At 44.2% G+C, this 21,835-nt stretch overlaps 1 protein-coding gene across 1 annotated transcript in view; it reads right to left on the bottom strand.

Moving 5' to 3' along the window:
- Positions 1-1,848: 1,848 nt before the first annotated feature.
- Positions 1,849-21,835, bottom strand: part of LOC135525537 (potassium channel subfamily K member 2-like) — a 33,955-nt gene continuing 13,968 nt past the window's right edge. Inside the window, exon 8 of the mRNA XM_064953211.1 lies at positions 1,849-2,282. Coding sequence (XP_064809283.1) covers positions 1,935-2,282 — 348 coding nt within the window. The 3' untranslated portion in view covers positions 1,849-1,934. The remainder of the gene's footprint in view (positions 2,283-21,835) is intronic.

Raw genomic sequence — 21,835 nt, 5'->3', positions numbered from 1 at the left:
TTTTTTGCCTGTAAAAAACTGTGTTTCATCAGGTCTTTGTCCGTTTGTAACGTTTCAAGTAACATTCAAAGTCATCTGGCCTGTGTATCCGTCTGCAACACATCCAATTCAATGTAACAGAGTTCATCCCTGTACGGGGAACCTGGGACTCAAACCCACAACAACACTTATGCACTCAAGTCAATAGTGTTACTGACAGAGCAAGATGCTGACCAGCTTGTCACTCTGCGAGCGACAGTTGACTAGATCTCCGGGCGGGCGACGACACTGCACGATGGCTAGCTCTCACTAGCTAGTTCACATCGGCTAGGTCAAACCGCTCCTCCTTCTCCTCCTCCTTCTCAATGACCCCACTATGGTTTCAATCAAACATACCTTAGATTGAACATAAAAAGGTCTGCTATAAGATAATGTATCATATGAAAAGACAGATAGTCATGTGAAAACAAATAAATCCTAATTGGATATGGAGACGAGCGGTGGCGTAGAGCTAGCTGAGACATTGAACAGATTGATGAACCATGTGGATCTACTTCCTCCACCTCCTTACGGAGTAAGACATGATATAGGGATCTGATTTTACGGTCTGAACACAGCAGGTATCTTAACAGTCAACCACCACACCCTCATCTTAGGGCGACACGTAGCCTTGCGGTTCGAGCGTTGAGCCAGTAACTGAACGGTTGCTAGTTTGAATCCCAGAGCTGACTAGATAATAAATCAGTTGATGTGACCTTAAGCAAGGCACTTAATCCTAATTGCTCAAGGGTTTCCGTTGATTATGGCAGACCCTGGCTGTTACCCCACTATCTGAGGCTGCCTCAGGAAAATTTGGGATATGCAAAAAAACACATTTCCAATTAATAAATTAATATATACTTGTGTGAAATAGGACAGATATAAGCACCCACCAAATTCAATTTTTTTTTTTTATCTCCTTCAGATTTGGCATGAGCTCTGAATACGACAACATAATGTTGAACAGAACTGTCGAATAGGAAATGTGTCGACACAAGGCAGCCATTTTTTGTCATCATGGCGAGGGTGAGTTTTGGTTCACATTGATGTTGCATGTACTGTAGTAGGACATTTTGACAACACAAATAATTGGGCACTTATGTCAAAAGACATAAGCCTCGTTTTTTTTTCCAATGTTAAAATATCTGTCCTGAAACAGTCCTTGTGGAGTGGAGCATCCGTTTGATGCTCCAAACACCCAGCATCCCTGGAGCAGCTCGGAGGACTACAGCCACGTAGTTTTACAGACAAACTGTCTCGTTGTTTTAAATGACAAGAGTGAGCATTATGATCGACAAGAGAAATCCTTGTCTGTTCATTCACATGGTAGAAAAGGACTAAGGCACCGCTGTGGTTCCTTCAGTAGAAAAAAAAACCCTGAGCGGTCCGGTTCTGGTTAACAGTCAGGGAAAGGTTCCCTCTTGGAACCCTTTAGAACCCTATAGAACCGAACCATACTCTGACTCAAGGCATAGAGACATACTAATACTCACTGATATTCCTCATACATTGGCAACATAATAAATTGTATACATAAACCAAGGTTGTGTCCTAAGTTATACCCTATTTCCAATATAGTTGACTCCTTTTGACCAGAACCCTATGAGGTTATGGCCATTAAGTAGAACACTATACAGGAAATAGGATGACGATTCAGCTTTGCCCTGACCTTACCCTGACCTTACTCCCCAAACGTGACTCTTCTATTCAGATACATCTGTTCACAGTTCACAATTCATGTTGTTATTCGGTTGTAGTTCAAAATCAAAATGCTTCATAATTGATTCATAGTGTTATATTGTTATATAGTCCGTCATAAGGGCAGTTGTTTATCAATGACATCATCCACTTTGTGCTGAAAGATGGCTGCCATTGGTTGTTGTAACCAGGTGGGCGTGGCTTGTGCTGAAGCAGAGTCAGAGGTGAAAGGTTGTGACCTCTACTTGAGGTGTAATAGCAATGTCACCTCTCTTAGGGTCCACCCCCTTCCCGTTTAGGAACGGACTTCCATTTTTGGTAACAGGCGGGGACACCGGCTCCTTCTCCCGATCCAATTCATTGGTGAAGTTGACGGACATCTTCCTTTTGGGTGGGGTGAGCTCGGGGTCAGAGTTTAGGCCCAGCTCAGATGACATTTTGCTTTTGATTGACGCGGCTCGCTGGAACTTGTCGTAGACCTCAACGCTGAGGCGACGTCTAGTCTCCTTGAACTCTGCCGAGACGTTAGCTGTCCACTCTGCTGCGTGAGCCCTGATCTCCCCTACCTAGAGGGAGAGAGATAAGGGAGAGGGTGGAGAGGAGGGGGAGAGATAAGGGGGAAAGGGGGGAGAGGAGGGGGAGAGATGAGGGGGAAAGAGGGGAGAGATGAGGGGGAGAAATGAGTGGGAAAGAGGGGAGAGATGAGGGGGAGAAATGAGGGGGAGAGAGGGGGAGAGATGAGGGGGAAATAAAGGAGGGGGAGAGAAAGGAGGGGAAAAGGAGAGAGATGAGGGAAAGAGAAGGGGGAGAGGATGAGAGATGAGGGAGAGATGAGGGGGAGAGAGGAGGGGGAGAGATGAGGGGGAAAGGAGGGGGAGAGGAGAGAGATGAGGGAGAGAGAAGGAGGAGAGGAGGGAGAGGATGAGAGATGAGGGAGAGAGGAGGGGGGGCAGAAAGAGAGAGAGAGAGATGAGGGGGAGACGGAGAGAGAGAGATGAGGGGGAGACGGAGAGAGAGAGATGAGGGGGAGACGGAGAGAGAGAGATGAGGGGGAGACGGAGAGAGAGAGATGCTGTGTGAGACTGTGCTGTTCTCATCATATCCGGGAAGTCACCTGAAAAAGATGAAGCTGTAGAGGATAGCAGACATTTTAAGGGCTCCTGCTCTGCTACTGTTTTTTTTAACATAATGTCTCCGGCATCATTTCCTATGACCGAAAACGGCTTCTGGACATCAGAACAGCGATCAGAACATTAACCTTGATTTGGATTCAAATGTCTACTTCAACGAGTCGGCAGCTCTGGACGTTCTGCTTACCTCTGACTAGTCCCTAATTACTCCTAAGAGGAAGCATTGGTTAATCAAAAGACAGGTGAGGCGACCTCCTAACGAGATTATGTTGGCAAACAAGTATATCGCCATTGCCCTTTGTTCTGTTGGCGAATGTGCGGTCCCTGGAGAACATACTGGATGAACTCTGTTCAAGACTATCCTATCAACGGAACCTGAAGAACTGTATTCTATCTTTCTTGGAGTCTTGGCTGAAGGACATGGATACTATGTATGTATAATATACAGTGCATTCGGAAAGTATTCAGACCCCTTCCCCTTTTCCACATTTCCATGACTCCGTAAAACAGAGTATGTTACAGTCCCTGATGTCTCTCTGGAAGGAGATCCTCGCCCTGAGCTCATCTACTTTATTGATAAGAGACTGAACATTAGCAGGTATTATACTCTGAAGTGGTGGATGGTGTGCACGCCTCCTGAGTCAGACTAGAAGTCAACTCCGAACACCTCTTCTCCGCTGGTGGCGACTTGGAGCAGCCTCTGGGGGGTACGAACAAAGGTTCTAATTCAGGAAAGTCGTATTCCTGGTCGTAATGCTGGTTAGTTACCGCTGCTCTGATTTCCAAAAGTTATTTCCTGCTGTATGTAATAACACAAAAAATATTCTGGGCTAATAATGTAAGAAGAAACACACACAAAAAAATTGAAATACTGCAAAGTTGCCTAGGAGCTAGAAGCAGAGTTGCCATGTCTGTCGGCACCATCCTACTAGCACAGACTGGGATATGTTCCGGGATTCATCCGATAACATTGAGGAGTTTACCACATTAGTCACCAACTTCATTAATAAGTGCATTGACAACGTCCCCCGTCCCCCCCCACAGTGACCGTACATACATAACCCAATCAGAAGCCATGGATTACAGGTAATTTCCGCACTTAGCTAAAGACTAGAGCTGCCATTTTCAAGGAGTGGGACACTAATTCGGAGGCCCATAAGACATCCCGCTATGGCCTATCACGAGCCATCAAACAGGCAAACTGTCAATTTAGGACTAAGATCGAATCCTACTATGCCGGTTCTGATGCGCGTCGGATGTGGCAGGACCTGCAAACTATCACGGATTACAAAGGGAAACCAACAGCAAGCTACCCAGTGACATGAGCCTACCAGACGAGCTAAATGCCTTCTATGATCACTTTGAGGCAAGCAACACTTAACCATGCATGAGAGCGCCAGCTGATCTGGATGACTGTGTGATCTCGCTCTCCGAAGCCAATGTGAGTACAACCTTTAAACAGCTTAACATTCACAATGGAATGGATTACCAGATGCTTACTCAGAGCATGCACTGAACAGTTGGCAAGTGTCTTCACTGTCATTTTCAACCACTCCCTGACTCTGTCTGTAATCCCTACATGTTTCAAGCAGACCACCCTAGTCCATGTGCCCAAGAACGCCAAGGTGACCTGGCTAAATGACTTTCACCCTGTAGCACTCACATCTGTAGCCATTAAATGCTTTGAAGTCATGGCTCACATCAATACCATCATCTCAGACACCCTGGGCCCACTTCAATTCGCATACTGCCCCAACAATCTATATTGCACTCCACACTGCCCTCTCCGACCTGGATAAGAGGAACACCTATGTGAGAAGGTTTTTAATTGACTACAGATCAGCGTTCAACACTATAGTCTCCTCCAAGCTCAGAACCCTGGAACTGAACACTCCCCTCTGCAACTGGATCCTGAGCTTCCTGACGGCCTCCCCCAGATGGTGAGGGTAGGCAATAACACATCCGCCTCGCTGACCTACAACAAGGGGGCCCCTAAGGGGTGCATGCTTAGTCCCCTCCTGTACTTCCGGTTCACAAACGACTGTGTGGCTGCGCACGACTTCAACACCATCATTAAATTAGCTGACTTCATGACGGTGGTAGGCCTGATCACCAACGACGATGAGACAGCCTATAGGGAGGAGGTCAGAGACCTCACGGGACAACAACCTTTCCTTCAGCGTCAGCAAGACAAAGGAGCTGATTGAGAGCTTCAAGTTCCTTGGTGTCCACATGGTCCACAAACACCAGCCTTATCCCTCTCAGGAGGCTGAAAAGATTTGTCATGGGCTCTCAGATCCTCAAAAGTTCTACAGCTGCACCATTGAGAGCATCTTGGCTAGCTACATCCCCGCTGGGTATGGCAACTGCTTGGCATACGTCCGCAAGGCGCTACAGAGGGTAATGCGTATTTCCCAGTGCATCACTGGGGCCGTGCTCCCTGCCATCTATACCATGCGGTGTCAGAGATCTTAGAAACTAACAATGTCACTGAGGGATAGAGGGTAATGTATAAAGTTTACATTATGTCAGGATATGTTATTGTTAGCCACCAGGGATCCTCTGGGAGGAGAAGCGACACCAAATGTTTTTTTTTGTCTGAATTACAGCTGTAACTAGCCTTTGGGAATAATTAAACTCGGTTAAGCTTCTCTAGCGTCCGTGAGTTATTCACTCTGAAAAATTAGAACCTAACAATAGTTAACCAAATAGCTACCCAGACTATCTGCATTCACACGCCTTTGCATTTGACTGATCACATACACTAGTGCATACACTACACTCTATATGTACATACCTAAATGACCTCGTATCCCTGCACATAGACTCGGTACTGGTACCCTGTGTATATAGCCTAGTTATCGTTACTCAGTACTGGTACCCTGTGTATATAGCCTAGTTATCGTTACTCAGTACTGGTACCCTGTGTATATAGCCTAGTCATCGTTACTCATTACTGGTACCCTGTGTATATAGCCTAGTCATCGTTACTCATTACTGGTACCCTGTGTATATAGCCTAGTTATCGTTACTCAGTACTGGTACCCTGTGTATATAGCCTAGTCATCGTTACTCAGTACTGGTACCCTGTGTATATAGCCTAGTTATCGTTACTCAGTACTGGTACCCTGTGTATATAGCCTAGTTATCGTTACTCAGTACTGGTACCCTGTGTATATAGCCTAGTTATCGTTACTCAGTACTGGTACCCTGTGTATATAGCCTAGTCATCGTTACTCAGTACTGGTACCCTGTGTATATAGCCTAGTCATCGTTACTCAGTACTGGTACCCTGTGTATATGGCCTAGTCATCGTTACTCAGTACTGGTACCCTGTGTATATAGCCTAGTTATCATTACTCAGTACTGGTACCCTGTGTATATAGCCTAGTCATCGTTACTCAGTACTGGTACCCTGTGTATATAGCCTAGTCATCGTTACTCAGTACTGGTACCCTGTGTATATAGCCTAGTTATCGTTACTCAGTACTGGTACCCTGTGTATATAGCCTAGTCATCGTTACTCATTACTGGTACCCTGTGTATATAGCCTAGTTATCGTTACTCAGTACTGGTACCCTGTGTATATAGCCTAGTCATCGTTACTCAGTACTGGTACCCTGTGTATATAGCCTAGTCATCGTTACTCAGTACTGGTATCCTGTGTATATAGCCTAGTTATCGTTACTCAGTACTGGTACCCTGTGTATATAGCCTAGTCATCGTTACTCAGTACTGGTACCCTGTGTATATAGCCTAGTCATCGTTACTCAGTACTGGTACCCTGTGTATATAGCCTAGTCATCGTTACTCAGTACTGGTACCCTGTGTATATAGCCTAGTCATCGTTACTCATTACTGGTACCCTGTGTATATAGCCTAGTTATCGTTACTCAGTACTGGTACCCTGTGTATATAGCCTAGTCATCGTTACTCAGTACTGGTACCCTGTGTATATAGCCTAGTTATCGTTACTCAGTACTGGTACCCTGTGTATATAGCCTAGTCATCGTTACTCATTACTGGTACCCTGTGTATATAGCCTAGTCATCGTTACTCAGTACTGGTACCCTGTGTATATAGCCTAGTCATCGTTACTCAGTACTGGTACCCTGTGTATATAGCCTAGTCATCGTTACTCAGTACTGGTACCCTGTGTATATAGCCTAGTCATCGTTACTCAGTACTGGTACCCTGTGTATATAGCCTAGTCATCGTTACTCAGTACTGGTACCCTGTGTATATAGCCTAGTTATCGTTACTCAGTACTGGTACCCTGTGTATATAGCCTAGTCATCGTTACTCAGTACTGGTACCCTGTGTATATAGCCTAGTCATCGTTACTCAGTACTGGTACCCTGTGTATATAGCCTAGTCATCGTTACTCAGTACTGGTACCCTGTGTATATAGCCTAGTCATCGTTACTCAGTACTGGTACCCTGTGTATATAGCTGGTACCCTGGTACCCTGTATATAGCCTAGTCATCGTTACTCAGTACTGGTACCCTGTGTATATAGCCTAGTCATCGTTACTCAGTACTGGTACCCTGTGTATATAGCCTAGTCATCGTTACTCAGTACTGGTACCCTGTGTATATAGCCTAGTCATCGTTACTCAGTACTGGTACCCTGTGTATATAGCCTAGTCATCGTTACTCAGTACTGGTACCCTGTGTATATAGCCTAGTCATCGTTACTCAGTACTGGTACCCTGTGTATATAGCCTAGTTATAGTTACTCAGTACTGGTACCCTGTGTATATAGCCTTAGTTATCGTTACTCAGTACTGGTACCCTGTGTATATAGCCTAGTTATCGTTACTCAGTACTGGTACCCTGTGTATATAGCCTAGTTATCGTTACTCAGTACTGGTACCCTGTGTATATAGCCTAGTCATCGTTACTCAGTACTGGTACCCTGTGTATATAGCCTAGTCATCGTTACTCGGTACTGGTACCCTGTGTATATAGCCTAGTCATCGTTACTCAGTACTGGTACCCTGTGTATATAGCCTAGTCATCGTTACTCAGTACTGGTACCCTGTGTATATAGCCTAGTCATCGTTACTCAGTACTGGTACCCTGTGTATATAGCCTAGTTATCGTTACTCAGTACTGGTACCCTGTGTATATAGCCTAGTCATCGTTACTCAGTACTGGTACCCTGTGTATATAGCCTAGTCATCGTTACTCAGTACTGGTACCCTGTGTATATAGCCTAGTTATCGTTACTCAGTACTGGTACCCTGTGTATATAGCCTAGTTATCGTTACTCAGTACTGGTACCCTGTGTATATAGCCTAGTCATCGTTACTCAGTACTGGTACCCTGTGTATATAGCCTAGTCATCGTTACTCAGTACTGGTACCCTGTGTATATAGCCTAGTCATCGTTACTCAGTACTGGTACCCTGTGTATATAGCCTAGTCATCGTTACTCAGTACTGGTACCCTGTGTATATAGCCTAGTCATCGTTACTCAGTACTGGTACCCTGTGTATATAGCCTAGTTATCGTTACTCAGTACTGGTACCCTGTGTATATAGCCTAGTTATCGTTACTCAGTACTGGTACCCTGTGTATATAGCCTAGTCATCGTTACTCAGTACTGGTACCCTGTGTATATAGCCTAGTCATCGTTACTCAGTACTGGTACCCTGTGTATATAGCCTAGTTATTGTTACTCAGTACTGGTACCCTGTGTATATAGCCTAGTTGTCGTTACTCAGTACTGGTACCCTGTGTATATAGCCTAGTTATCGTTACTCAGTACTGGTACCCTGTGTATATAGCCTAGTCATCGTTACTCAGTACTGGTATATAGCTGTCATCGTACCAGTACTGGTACCCTGTATATAGCCTAGTCATCGTTACTCAGTACTGGTACCCTGTGTATATAGCCTAGTCATCGTTACTCAGTACTGGTACCCTGTGTATATAGCCTAGTCATCGTTACTCAGTACTGGTACCCTGTGTATATAGCCTAGTCATCGTTACTCAGTACTGGTACCCTGTGTATATAGCCTAGTCATCGTTACTCAGTACTGGTACCCTGTGTATATAGCCTAGTCATCGTTACTCAGTACTGGTACCCTGTGTATATAGCCTAGTCATCGTTACTCAGTACTGGTACCCTGTGTATATAGCCTAGTACTGGTATATATAGCCTTCGTTACTCAGTACTGGTACCCTGTGTATATAGCCTAGTCATCGTTACTCAGTACTGGTACCCTGTGTATAGCCTAGTCATCGTTACTCAGTACTGGTACCCTGTGTATATAGCCTAGTCATCGTTACTCAGTACTGGTACCCTGTGTATATAGCCTAGTCATCGTTACTCAGTACTGGTACCCTGTGTATATAGCCTAGTCATCGTTACTCAGTACTGGTACCCTGTGTATATAGCCTAGTCATCGTTACTCAGTACTGGTACCCTGTGTATATAGCCTAGTCATCGTTACTCAGTACTGGTACCCTATATAGCCTAGTATATAGCCTAGTCATCGTTACTCAGTACTGGTACCCTGTGTATATAGCCTAGTCATCGTTACTCAGTACTGGTACCCTGTGTATATAGCCTAGTCATCGTTACTCAGTACTGGTACCCTGTGTATATAGCCTAGTCATCGTTACTCAGTACTGGTACCCTGTGTATATAGCCTAGTCATCGTTACTCAGTACTGGTACCCTGTGTATATAGCCTAGTCATCGTTACTCAGTACTGGTACCCTGTGTATATAGCCTAGTCATCGTTACTCAGTACTGGTACCCTGTGTATATAGCCTAGTTATCGTTACTCAGTACTGGTACCCTGTGTATATAGCCTAGTTATCGTTACTCAGTACTGGTACCCTGTGTATATAGCCTAGTTATCGTTACTCAGTACTGGTACCCTGTGTATATAGCCTAGTTATCGTTACTCAGTACTGGTACCCTGTGTATATAGCCTAGTCATCGTTACTCAGTACTGGTACCCTGTGTATATAGCCTAGTTATCGTTACTCAGTACTGGTACCCTGTGTATATAGCCTAGTTATCGTTACTCAGTACTGGTACCCTGTGTATATAGCCTAGTTATCGTTACTCAGTACTGGTACCCTGTGTATATAGCCTAGTCATCGTTACTCAGTACTGGTACCCTGTGTATATAGCCTAGTCATCGTTACTCAGTACTGGTACCCTGTGTATATAGCCTAGTCATCGTTACTCAGTACTGGTACCCTGTGTATATAGCCTAGTCATCGTTACTCAGTACTGGTACCCTGTGTATATAGCCTAGTCATCGTCATCGTCATACTCAGTACTGGTACCCTGTGTATATAGCCTAGTCATCGTTACTCAGTACTGGTACCCTGTGTATATAGCCTAGTCATCGTTACTCAGTACTGGTACCCTGTGTATATAGCCTAGTCATCGTTACTCAGTACTGGTAGTACTGGTACCCTGGTACCCTGTGTATATAGCCTAGTTATCGTTACTCAGTACTGGTACCCTGTGTATATAGCCTAGTCATCGTTACTCAGTACTGGTACCCTGTGTATATAGCCTAGTCATCGTTACTCAGTACTGGTACCCTGTGTATATAGCCTAGTCATCGTTACTCAGTACTGGTACCCTGTGTATATAGCCTAGTCATCGTTACTCAGTACTGGTACCCTGTGTATATAGCCTAGTTATCGTTACTCAGTACTGGTACCCTGTGTATATAGCCTAGTCATCGTTACTCAGTACTGGTACCCTGTGTATATAGCCTAGTCATCGTTACTCAGTACTGGTACCCTGTGTATATAGCCTCACTCAGTACTGGTACCCTGTGTATATAGCCTAGTCATCGTTACTCAGTACTGGTACCCTGTGTATATAGCCTAGTCATCGTTACTCAGTACTGGTACCCTGTGTATATAGCCTAGTTATCGTTACTCAGTACTGGTACCCTGTGCCTATATAGCCTAGTTATAGCGTTACTCAGTACTGGTACCCTGTGTATATAGCCTAGTCATCGTTACTCAGTACTGGTACCCTGTGTATATAGCCTAGTCATCGTTACTCAGTACTGGTACCCTGTGTATATAGCCTAGTCATCGTTACTCAGTACTGGTACCCTGTGTATATAGCCTAGTCATCGTTACTCAGTACTGGTACCCTGTACCCATCGTGTACTGGTACCCTATATAGCCTAGTCATCGTTACTCAGTACTGGTACCCTGTGTATATAGCCTAGTCATCGTCATACTCAGTACTGGTACCCTGTGTATATAGCCTAGTCATCGTTACTCAGTACTGGTACCCTGTGTATATAGCCTAGTCATCGTTACTCAGTACTGGTACCCTGTGTATATAGCCTAGTCATCGTTACTCAGTACTGGTACCCTGTGTATATAGCCTAGTCATCGTTACTCAGTACTGGTACCCTGTGTATATAGCCTAGTCATCGTTACTCAGTACTGGTACCCTGTGTATATAGCCTAGTCATCGTTACTCAGTACTGGTACCCTGTGTATATAGCCTAGTCATCGTTACTCAGTACTGGTACCCTGTGTATATAGCCTAGTCATCGTTACTCAGTACTGGTACCCTGTGTATATAGCCTAGTCATCGTTACTCAGTACTGGTACCCTGTGTATATAGCCTAGTTATCGTTACTCAGTACTGGTACCCTGTGTATATAGCCTAGTCATCGTTACTCAGTACTGGTACCCTGTGTATATAGCCTAGTCATCGTTACTCAGTACTGGTACCCTGTGTATATAGCCTAGTCATCGTTACTCAGTACTGGTACCCTGTGTATATAGCCTAGTCATCGTTCAGTACTCATATAGTACTGGTACCCTGTGTATATAGCCTAGTCATCGTTACTCAGTACTGGTACCCTGTGTATATAGCCTAGTCATCGTTACTCAGTACTGGTACCCTGTGTATATAGCCTAGTTATCGTTACTCAGTACTGGTACCCTGTGTATATAGCCTAGTTATCGTTACTCAGTACTGGTACCCTGTGTATATAGCCTAGTCATCGTTACTCAGTACTGGTACCCTGTGTATATAGCCTAGTCATCGTTACTCAGTACTGGTACCCTGTGTATATAGCCTAGTTATCGTTACTCAGTACTGGTACCCTGTGTATATAGCCTAGTCATCGTTACTCAGTACTGGTACCCTGTGTATATAGCCTAGTCATCGTTACTCAGTACTGGTACCCTGTGTATATAGCCTAGTCATCGTTACTCAGTACTGGTACCCTGTGTATATAGCCTAGTCATCGTTACTCAGTACTGGTACAGTACTGGTATCCCTGTGTATATAGCCTAGTCATCGTTACTCAGTACTGGTACCCTGTGTATATAGCCTAGTCATCGTTACTCAGTACTGGTACCCTGTGTATATAGCCTAGTCATCGTTACTCAGTACTGGTACCCTGTGTATATAGCCTAGTCATCGTTACTCAGTACTGGTACCCTGTGTATATAGCCTAGTCATCGTTACTCAGTACTGGTACCCTGTGTATATAGCCTAGTCATCGTTACTCAGTACTGGTACCCTGTGTATATAGCCTAGTCATCGCTACTCAGTTACTCAGTACTGGTACCCTGTGTATATAGCCTAGTCAGCTCAGTACTGGTACCCTGTCAGTCATCGTTACTCAGTACTGGTACCCTGTGTATATAGCCTAGTCATCGTTACTCAGTACTGGTACCCTGTGTATATAGCCTAGTCATCGTTACTCAGTACTGGTACCCTGTGTATATAGCCTAGTCATCGTTACTCAGTACTGGTACCCTGTGTATATAGCCTAGTCATCGTTACTCAGTACTGGTACCCTGTGTATATAGCCTAGTCATCGTTACTCAGTACTGGTACCCTGTGTATATAGCCTAGTCATCGTTACTCAGTACTGGTACCCTGTGTATATAGCCTAGTCATCGTTACTCAGTACTGGTACCCTGTGTATATAGCCTAGTCATCGTTACTCAGTACTGGTACCCTGTGTATATAGCCTAGTCATCGTTACTCAGTACTGGTACCCTGTGTATATAGCCTAGTCATCGTTACTCAGTACTGGTACCCTGTGTATATAGCCTAGTTATCGTTACTCAGTACTGGTACCCTGTGTATATAGCCTAGTCATCGTTACTCAGTACTGGTACCCTGTGTATATAGCCTAGTCATCGTTACTCAGTACTGGTACCCTGTGTATATAGCCTAGTCATCGTTACTCAGTACTGGTACCCTGTGTATATAGCCTAGTCATCGTTACTCAGTACTGGTACCCTGTGTATATAGCCTAGTCATCGTTACTCAGTACTGGTACCCTGTGTATATAGCCTAGTCATCGTTACTCAGTACTGGTACCCTGTGTATATAGCCTAGTCATACTGGTTACTCAGTACTGGTACCCTGTGTATATAGCCTAGTCATCGTTACTCAGTACTGGTACCCTGTGTATATAGCCTAGTCATCGTTACTCAGTACTGGTACCCTGTGTATATAGCCTAGTCATCGTTACTCAGTACTGGTACCCTGTGTATATAGCCTAGTTATCAGTTACCCAGTACTGGTACCCTGTGTATATAGCCTAGTTATCGTTACTCAGTACTGGTACCCTGTGTATATAGCCTAGTCATCGTTACTCAGTACTGGTACCCTGTGTATATAGCCTAGTCATCGTTACTCAGTACTGGTACCCTGTGTATATAGCCTAGTCATCGTTACTCAGTACTGGTACCCTGTGTATATAGCCTAGTCATCGTTACTCAGTACTGGTACCCTGTGTATATAGCCTAGTCATCGTTACTCATTGTGTATTTATTCCTGGTGTTAATTGTTGTATTTTTACCCCCTTTTTGTCCCCAGTTTCAATGTTGTCTCATCGCTGCAACTCCCCAACAGGCTCCATCATGCGTCCATCCGAAACATGCCCCGCCAAACCACGCATCTTAACTTCTTGGTGACAGGGGGCAGTATTTTCACGTCCAGATGAAACGCATGCCCAAATTCAACTAAAGATATAAACAGGAGAGGAATAGGAAGAATGGGGGAAAGAGATGTGAACAGGAGAGGAATAGGAAGAATGGGGGAAAGAGATATAAACAGGAGAGGAATAGGAAGAATGGGGGAAAGAGATATAAACAGGAGAGGAATAGGAAGAATGGGGGAAAGAGATGTGAACAGGAGAGGAATAGGAAGAATGGGGGAAAGAGATATAAACAGGAGAGGAATAGGAAGAATGGGGGAAAGAGATGTGAACAGGAGAGGAATAGGAAGAATGGGGGAAAGAGATATGAACAGGAGAGGAATAGGAAGAATGGGGGAAAGAGATATAAACAGGAGAGGAATAGGAAGAGTGGGGGAAAGAGATGTGAACAGGAGAGGAATAGGAAGAATGGGGGAAAGAGATATGAACAGGAGAGGAATAGGAAGAATGGGGGAAAGAGATATAAACAGGAGAGGAATAGGAAGAATGGGGGAAAGAGATGTGAACAGGAGAGGAATAGGAAGAATGGGGGAAAGAGATATAAACAGGAGAGGAATAGGAAGAATGGGGGAAAGAGATATGAACAGGAGAGGAATAGGAAGAATGGGGGAAAGAGATATGAACAGGAGAGGAATAGGAAGAATGGGGGAAAGAGATATGAACAGGAGAGGAATAGGAAGAATGGGGGAAAGAGATATGAACAGGAGAGGAATAGGAAGAATGGGGGAAAGAGATATAAACAGGAGAGGAATAGGAAGAATGGGGGAAAGAGATATAAACAGGAGAGGAATAGGAAGAATGGGGGAAAGAGATATAAACAGGAGAGGAATAGGAAGAATGGGGGAAAGAGATATGAACAGGAGAGGAATAGGAAGAATGGGGGAAAGAGATGTGAACAGGAGAGGAATAGGAAGAATGGGGGAAAGAGATATAAACAGGAGAGGAATAGGAAGAATGGGGGAAAGAGATGTGAACAGGAGAGGAATAGGAAGAATGGGGGAAAGAGATATGAACAGGAGAGGAATAGGAAGAATGGGGGAAAGAGATGTGAATAGGAGAGGAATAGGAAGAATGGGGGAAAGAGATATGAACAGGAGAGGAATAGGAAGAATGGGGGAAAGAGATGTGAACAGGAGAGGAATAGGAAGAATGGGGGAAAGAGATGTGAACAGGAGAGGAATAGGAAGAATGGGGGAAAGAGATGTGAACAGGAGAGGAATAGGAAGAATGGGGGAAAGAGATATAAACAGGAGAGGAATAGGAAGAATGGGGGAAAGAGATATGAACAGGAGAGGAATAGGAAGAATGGGGGAAAGAGATATAAACAGGAGAGGAATAGGAAGAATGGGGGAAAGAGATGTGAACAGGAGAGGAATAGGAAGAATGGGGGAAAGAGATATAAACAGGAGAGGAATAGGAAGAATGGGGGAAAGAGATGTGAACAGGAGAGGAATAGGAAGAATGGGGGAAAGAGATATAAACAGGAGAGGAATAGGAAGAATGGGGGAAAGAGATGTGAACAGGAGAGGAATAGGAAGAATGGGGGAAAGAGATATAAACAGGAGAGGAATAGGAAGAATGGGGGAAAGAGATATGAACAGGAGAGGAATAGGAAGAATGGGGGAAAGAGATGTGAACAGGAGAGGAATAGGAAGAATGGGGGAAAGAGATGTGAACAGGAGAGGAATAGGAAGAATGGGGGAAAGAGATGTGAACAGGAGAGGAATAGGAAGAATGGGGGAAAGAGATATAAACAGGAGAGGAATAGGAAGAATGGGGGAAAGAGATGTGAACAGGAGAGGAATAGGAAGAATGGGGGAAAGAGATGTGAACAGGAGAGGAATAGGAAGAATGGGGGAAAGAGATATAAACAGGAGAGGAATAGGAAGAATGGGGGAAAGAGATATAAACAGGAGAGGAATAGGAAGAATGGGGGAAAGAGATATAAACAGGAGAGGAATAGGAAGAATGGGGGAAAGAGATGTGAACAGGAGAGGAATAGGAAGAATGGGGGAAAGAGATGTGAACAGGAGAGGAATAGGAAGAATGGGGGAAAGAGATATGAACAGGAGAGGAATAGGAAGAATGGGGGAAAGAGATATGAACAGGAGAGGAATAGGAAGAATGGGGGAAAGAGATGTGAACAGGAGAGGAATAGGAAGAATGGGGGAAAGAGATATAAACAGGAGAGGAATAGGAAGAATGGGGGAAAGAGATGTGAACAGGAGAGGAATAGGAAGAATGGGGGAAAGAGATATAAACAGGAGAGGAATAGGAAGAATGGGGGAAAGAGATATAAACAGGAGAGGAATAGGAAGAATGGGGGAAAGAGATATAAACAGGAGAGGAATAGGAAGAATGGGGGAAAGAGATATAAACAGGAGAGGAATAGGAAGAATGGGGGAAAGAGATATAAACAGGAGAGGAATAGGAAGAATGGGGGAAAGAGATATGAACAGGAGAGGAATAGGAAGAATGGGGGAAAGAGATGTGAACAGGAGAGGAATAGGAAGAATGGGGGAAAGAGATGTGAACAGGAGAGGAATAGGAAGAATGGGGGAAAGAGATGTGAACAGGAGAGGAATAGGAAGAATGGGGGAAAGAGATATAAACAGGAGAGGAATAGGAAGAATGGGGGAAAGAGATATGAACAGGAGAGGAATAGGAAGAATGGGGGAAAGAGATATGAACAGGAGAGGAATAGGAAGAATGGGGGAAAGAGATGTGAACAGGAGAGGAATAGGAAGAATGGGGGAAAGAGATATAAACAGGAGAGGAATAGGAAGAATGGGGGAAAGAGATGTGAATAGGAGAGGAATAGGAAGAATGGGGGAAAGAGATATAAACAGGAGAGGAATAGGAAGAATGGGGGAAAGAGATATAAACAGGAGAGGAATAGGAAGAATGGGGGAAAGAGATGTGAACAGGAGAGGAATAGGAAGAATGGGGGAAAGAGATATGAACAGGAGAGGAATAGGAAGAATGGGGGAAAGAGATATGAACAGGAGAGGAATAGGAAGAATGGGGGAAAGAGATATGAACAGGAGAGGAATAGGAAGAATGGGGGAAAGAGATATAAACAGGAGAGGAATAGGAAGAATGGGGGAAAGAGATATAAACAGGAGAGGAATAGGAAGAATGGGGGAAAGAGATGTGAACAGGAGAGGAATATGAAGAATGGGGGAAAGAGATATGAACAGGAGAGGAATAGGAAGAATGGGGGAAAGAGATATGAACAGGAGAGGAATAGGAAGAATGGGGGAAAGAGATATAAACAGGAGAGGAATAGGAAGAATGGGGGAAAGAGATATGAACAGGAGAGGAATAGGAAGAATGGGGGAAAGAGATATAAACAGGAGAGGAATAGGAAGAATGGGGGAAAGAGATATAAACAGGAGAGGAATAGGAAGAATGGGGGAAAGAGATATGAACAGGAGAGGAATAGGAAGAATGGGGGAAAGAGATATAAACAGGAGAGGAATAGGAAGAATGGGGGAAAGAGATATGAACAGGAGAGGAATAGGAAGAATGGGGGAAAGAGATATAAACAGGAGAGGAATAGGAAGAATGGGGGAAAGAGATATAAACAGGAGAGGAATAGGAAGAATGGGGGAAAGAGATGTGAACAGGAGAGGAATAGGAAGAATGGGGGAAAGAGATATGAACAGGAGAGGAATAGGAAGAATGGGGGAAAGAGATGTGAATAGGAGAGGAATAGGAAGAATGGGGGAAAGAGATATGAACAGGAGAGGAATAGGAAGAATGGGGGAAAGAGATATAAACAGGAGAGGAATAGGAAGAATGGGGGAAAGAGATATAAACAGGAGAGGAATAGGAAGAATGGGGGAAAGAGATATGAACAGGAGAGGAATAGGAAGAATGGGGGAAAGAGATGTGAACAGGAGAGGAATAGGAAGAATGGGGGAAAGAGATGTGAACAGGAGAGGAATAGGAAGAATGGGGGAAAGAGATATAAACAGGAGAGGAATAGGAAGAATGGGGGAAAGAGATGTGAACAGGAGAGGAATAGGAAGAATGGGGGAAAGAGATATGAACAGGAGAGGAATAGGAAGAATGGGGGAAAGAGATGTGAATAGGAGAGGAATAGGAAGAATGGGGGAAAGAGATATGAACAGGAGAGGAATAGGAAGAATGGGGGAAAGAGATGTGAACAGGAGAGGAATAGGAAGAATGGGGGAAAGAGATGTGAACAGGAGAGGAATAGGAAGAATGGGGGAAAGAGATGTGAACAGGAGAGGAATAGGAAGAATGGGGGAAAGAGATATAAACAGGAGAGGAATAGGAAGAATGGGGGAAAGAGATATGAACAGGAGAGGAATAGGAAGAATGGGGGAAAGAGATATAAACAGGAGAGGAATAGGAAGAATGGGGGAAAGAGATGTGAACAGGAGAGGAATAGGAAGAATGGGGAAAGAGATATAAACAGGAGAGGAATAGGAAGAATGGGGGAAAGAGATGTGAACAGGAGAGGAATAGGAAGAATGGGGGAAAGAGATATAAACAGGAGAGGAATAGGAAGAATGGGGGAAAGAGATGTGAACAGGAGAGGAATAGGAAGAATGGGGGAAAGAGATATAAACAGGAGAGGAATAGGAAGAATGGGGGAAAGAGATATGAACAGGAGAGGAATAGGAAGAATGGGGGAAAGAGATGTGAACAGGAGAGGAATAGGAAGAATGGGGGAAAGAGATGTGAACAGGAGAGGAATAGGAAGAATGGGGGAAAGAGATGTGAACAGGAGAGGAATAGGAAGAATGGGGGAAAGAGATATAAACAGGAGAGGAATAGGAAGAATGGGGGAAAGAGATGTGAACAGGAGAGGAATAGGAAGAATGGGGGAAAGAGATGTGAACAGGAGAGGAATAGGAAGAATGGGGGAAAGAGATATAAACAGGAGAGGAATAGGAAGAATGGGGGAAAGAGATATAAACAGGAGAGGAATAGGAAGAATGGGGGAAAGAGATATAAACAGGAGAGGAATAGGAAGAATGGGGGAAAGAGATGTGAACAGGAGAGGAATAGGAAGAATGGGGGAAAGAGATGTGAACAGGAGAGGAATAGGAAGAATGGGGGAAAGAGATATAAACAGGAGAGGAATAGGAAGAATGGGGGAAAGAGATATGAACAGGAGAGGAATAGGAAGAATGGGGGAAAGAGATGTGAACAGGAGAGGAATAGGAAGAATGGGGGAAAGAGATATAAACAGGAGAGGAATAGGAAGAATGGGGGAAAGAGATATAAACAGGAGAGGAATAGGAAGAATGGGGGAAAGAGATATGAACAGGAGAGGAATAGGAAGAATGGGGGAAAGAGATATAAACAGGAGAGGAATAGGAAGAATGGGGGAAAGAGATATAAACAGGAGAGGAATAGGAAGAATGGGGGAAAGAGATGTGAACAGGAGAGGAATAGGAAGAATGGGGGAAAGAGATATGAACAGGAGAGGAATAGGAAGAATGGGGGAAAGAGATGTGAATAGGAGAGGAATAGGAAGAATGGGGGAAAGAGATATGAACAGGAGAGGAATAGGAAGAATGGGGGAAAGAGATATAAACAGGAGAGGAATAGGAAGAATGGGGGAAAGAGATATAAACAGGAGAGGAATAGGAAGAATGGGGGAAAGAGATATGAACAGGAGAGGAATAGGAAGAATGGGGGAAAGAGATGTGAACAGGAGAGGAATAGGAAGAATGGGGGAAAGAGATGTGAACAGGAGAGGAATAGGAAGAATGGGGGAAAGAGATATAAACAGGAGAGGAATAGGAAGAATGGGGGAAAGAGATGTGAACAGGAGAGGAATAGGAAGAATGGGGGAAAGAGATATGAACAGGAGAGGAATAGGAAGAATGGGGGAAAGAGATGTGAACAGGAGAGGAATAGGAAGAATGGGGGAAAGAGATATGAACAGGAGAGGAATAGGAAGAATGGGGGAAAGAGATATGAACAGGAGAGGAATAGGAAGAATGGGGGAAAGAGATGTGAACAGGAGAGGAATAGGAAGAATGGGGGAAAGAGATATAAACAGGAGAGGAATAGGAAGAATGGGGGAAAGAGATGTGAATAGGAGAGGAATAGGAAGAATGGGGGAAAGAGATATAAACAGGAGAGGAATAGGAAGAATGGGGGAAAGAGATATAAACAGGAGAGGAATAGGAAGAATGGGGGAAAGAGATGTGAACAGGAGAGGAATAGGATGAATGGGGGAAAGAGATATGAACAGGAGAGGAATAGGAAGAATGGGGGAAAGAGATATGAACAGGAGAGGAATAGGAAGAATGGGGGAAAGAGATATGAACAGGAGAGGAATAGGAAGAATGGGGGAAAGAGATATAAACAGGAGAGGAATAGGAAGAATGGGGGAAAGAGATATGAACAGGAGAGGAATAGGAAGAATGGGGGAAAGAGATATAAACAGGAGAGGAATAGGAAGAATGGGGGAAAGAGATATAAACAGGAGAGGAATAGGAAGAATGGGGGAAAGAGATATGAACAGGAGAGGAATAGGAAGAATGGGGGAAAGAGATATAAACAGGAGAGGAATAGGAAGAATGGGGGAAAGAGATATGAACAGGAGAGGAATAGGAAGAATGGGGGAAAGAGATATAAACAGGAGAGGAATAGGAAGAATGGGGGAAAGAGATATAAACAGGAGAGGAATAGGAAGAATGGGGGAAAGAGATATGAACAGGAGAGGAATAGGAAGAATGGGGGAAAGAGATATAAACAGGAGAGGAATAGGAAGAATGGGGGAAAGAGATATGAACAGGAGAGGAATAGGAAGAATGGGGGAAAGAGATATAAACAGGAGAGGAATAGGAAGAATGGGGGAAAGAGATATGAACAGGAGAGGAATAGGAAGAATGGGGGAAAGAGATGTGAACAGGAGAGGAATAGGAAGAATGGGGGAAAGAGATATAAACAGGAGAGGAATAGGAAGAATGGGGGAAAGAGATGTGAACAGGAGAGGAATAGGAAGAATGGGGGAAAGAGATATGAACAGGAGAGGAATAGGAAGAATGGGGGAAAGAGATGTGAATAGGAGAGGAATAGGAAGAATGGGGGAAAGAGATATGAACAGGAGAGGAATAGGAAGAATGGGGGAAAGAGATGTGAACAGGAGAGGAATAGGAAGAATGGGGGAAAGAGATGTGAACAGGAGAGGAATAGGAAGAATGGGGGAAAGAGATATGAACAGGAGAGGAATAGGAAGAATGGGGGAAAGAGATGTGAACAGGAGAGGAATAGGAAGAATGGGGGAAAGAGATATAAACAGGAGAGGAATAGGAAGAATGGGGGAAAGAGATGTGAACAGGAGAGGAATAGGAAGAATGGGGGAAAGAGATGTGAACAGGAGAGGAATAGGAAGAATGGGGGAAAGAGATATGAACAGGAGAGGAATAGGAAGAATGGGGGAAAGAGATATGAACAGGAGAGGAATAGGAAGAATGGGGGAAAGAGATGTGAACAGGAGAGGAATAGGAAGAATGGGGGAAAGAGATATAAACAGGAGAGGAATAGGAAGAATGGGGGAAAGAGATGTGAACAGGAGAGGAATAGGAAGAATGGGGGAAAGAGATATAAACAGGAGAGGAATAGGAAGAATGGGGGAAAGAGATATAAACAGGAGAGGAATAGGAAGAATTGGGGAAAGAGATATAAACAGGAGAGGAATAGGAAGAATGGGGGAAAGAGATATAAACAGGAGAGGAATAGGAAGAATGGGGGAAAGAGATATAAACAGGAGAGGAATAGGAAGAATGGGGGAAAGAGATATGAACAGGAGAGGAATAGGAAGAATGGGGGAAAGAGATGTGAACAGGAGAGGAATAGGAAGAATGGGGGAAAGAGATGTGAACAGGAGAGGAATAGGAAGAATGGGGGAAAGAGATATAAACAGGAGAGGAATAGGAAGAATGGGGGAAAGAGATATGAACAGGAGAGGAATAGGAAGAATGGGGGAAAGAGATATGAACAGGAGAGGAATAGGAAGAATGGGG

The sequence above is a fragment of the Oncorhynchus masou genome, chromosome 32, assembly GCF_036934945.1.
Source record: "Oncorhynchus masou masou isolate Uvic2021 chromosome 32, UVic_Omas_1.1, whole genome shotgun sequence".
Lineage (NCBI taxonomy): Eukaryota > Metazoa > Chordata > Actinopteri > Salmoniformes > Salmonidae > Oncorhynchus > Oncorhynchus masou.
This window is presented reverse-complemented; position numbering and strand designations above follow the sequence as displayed.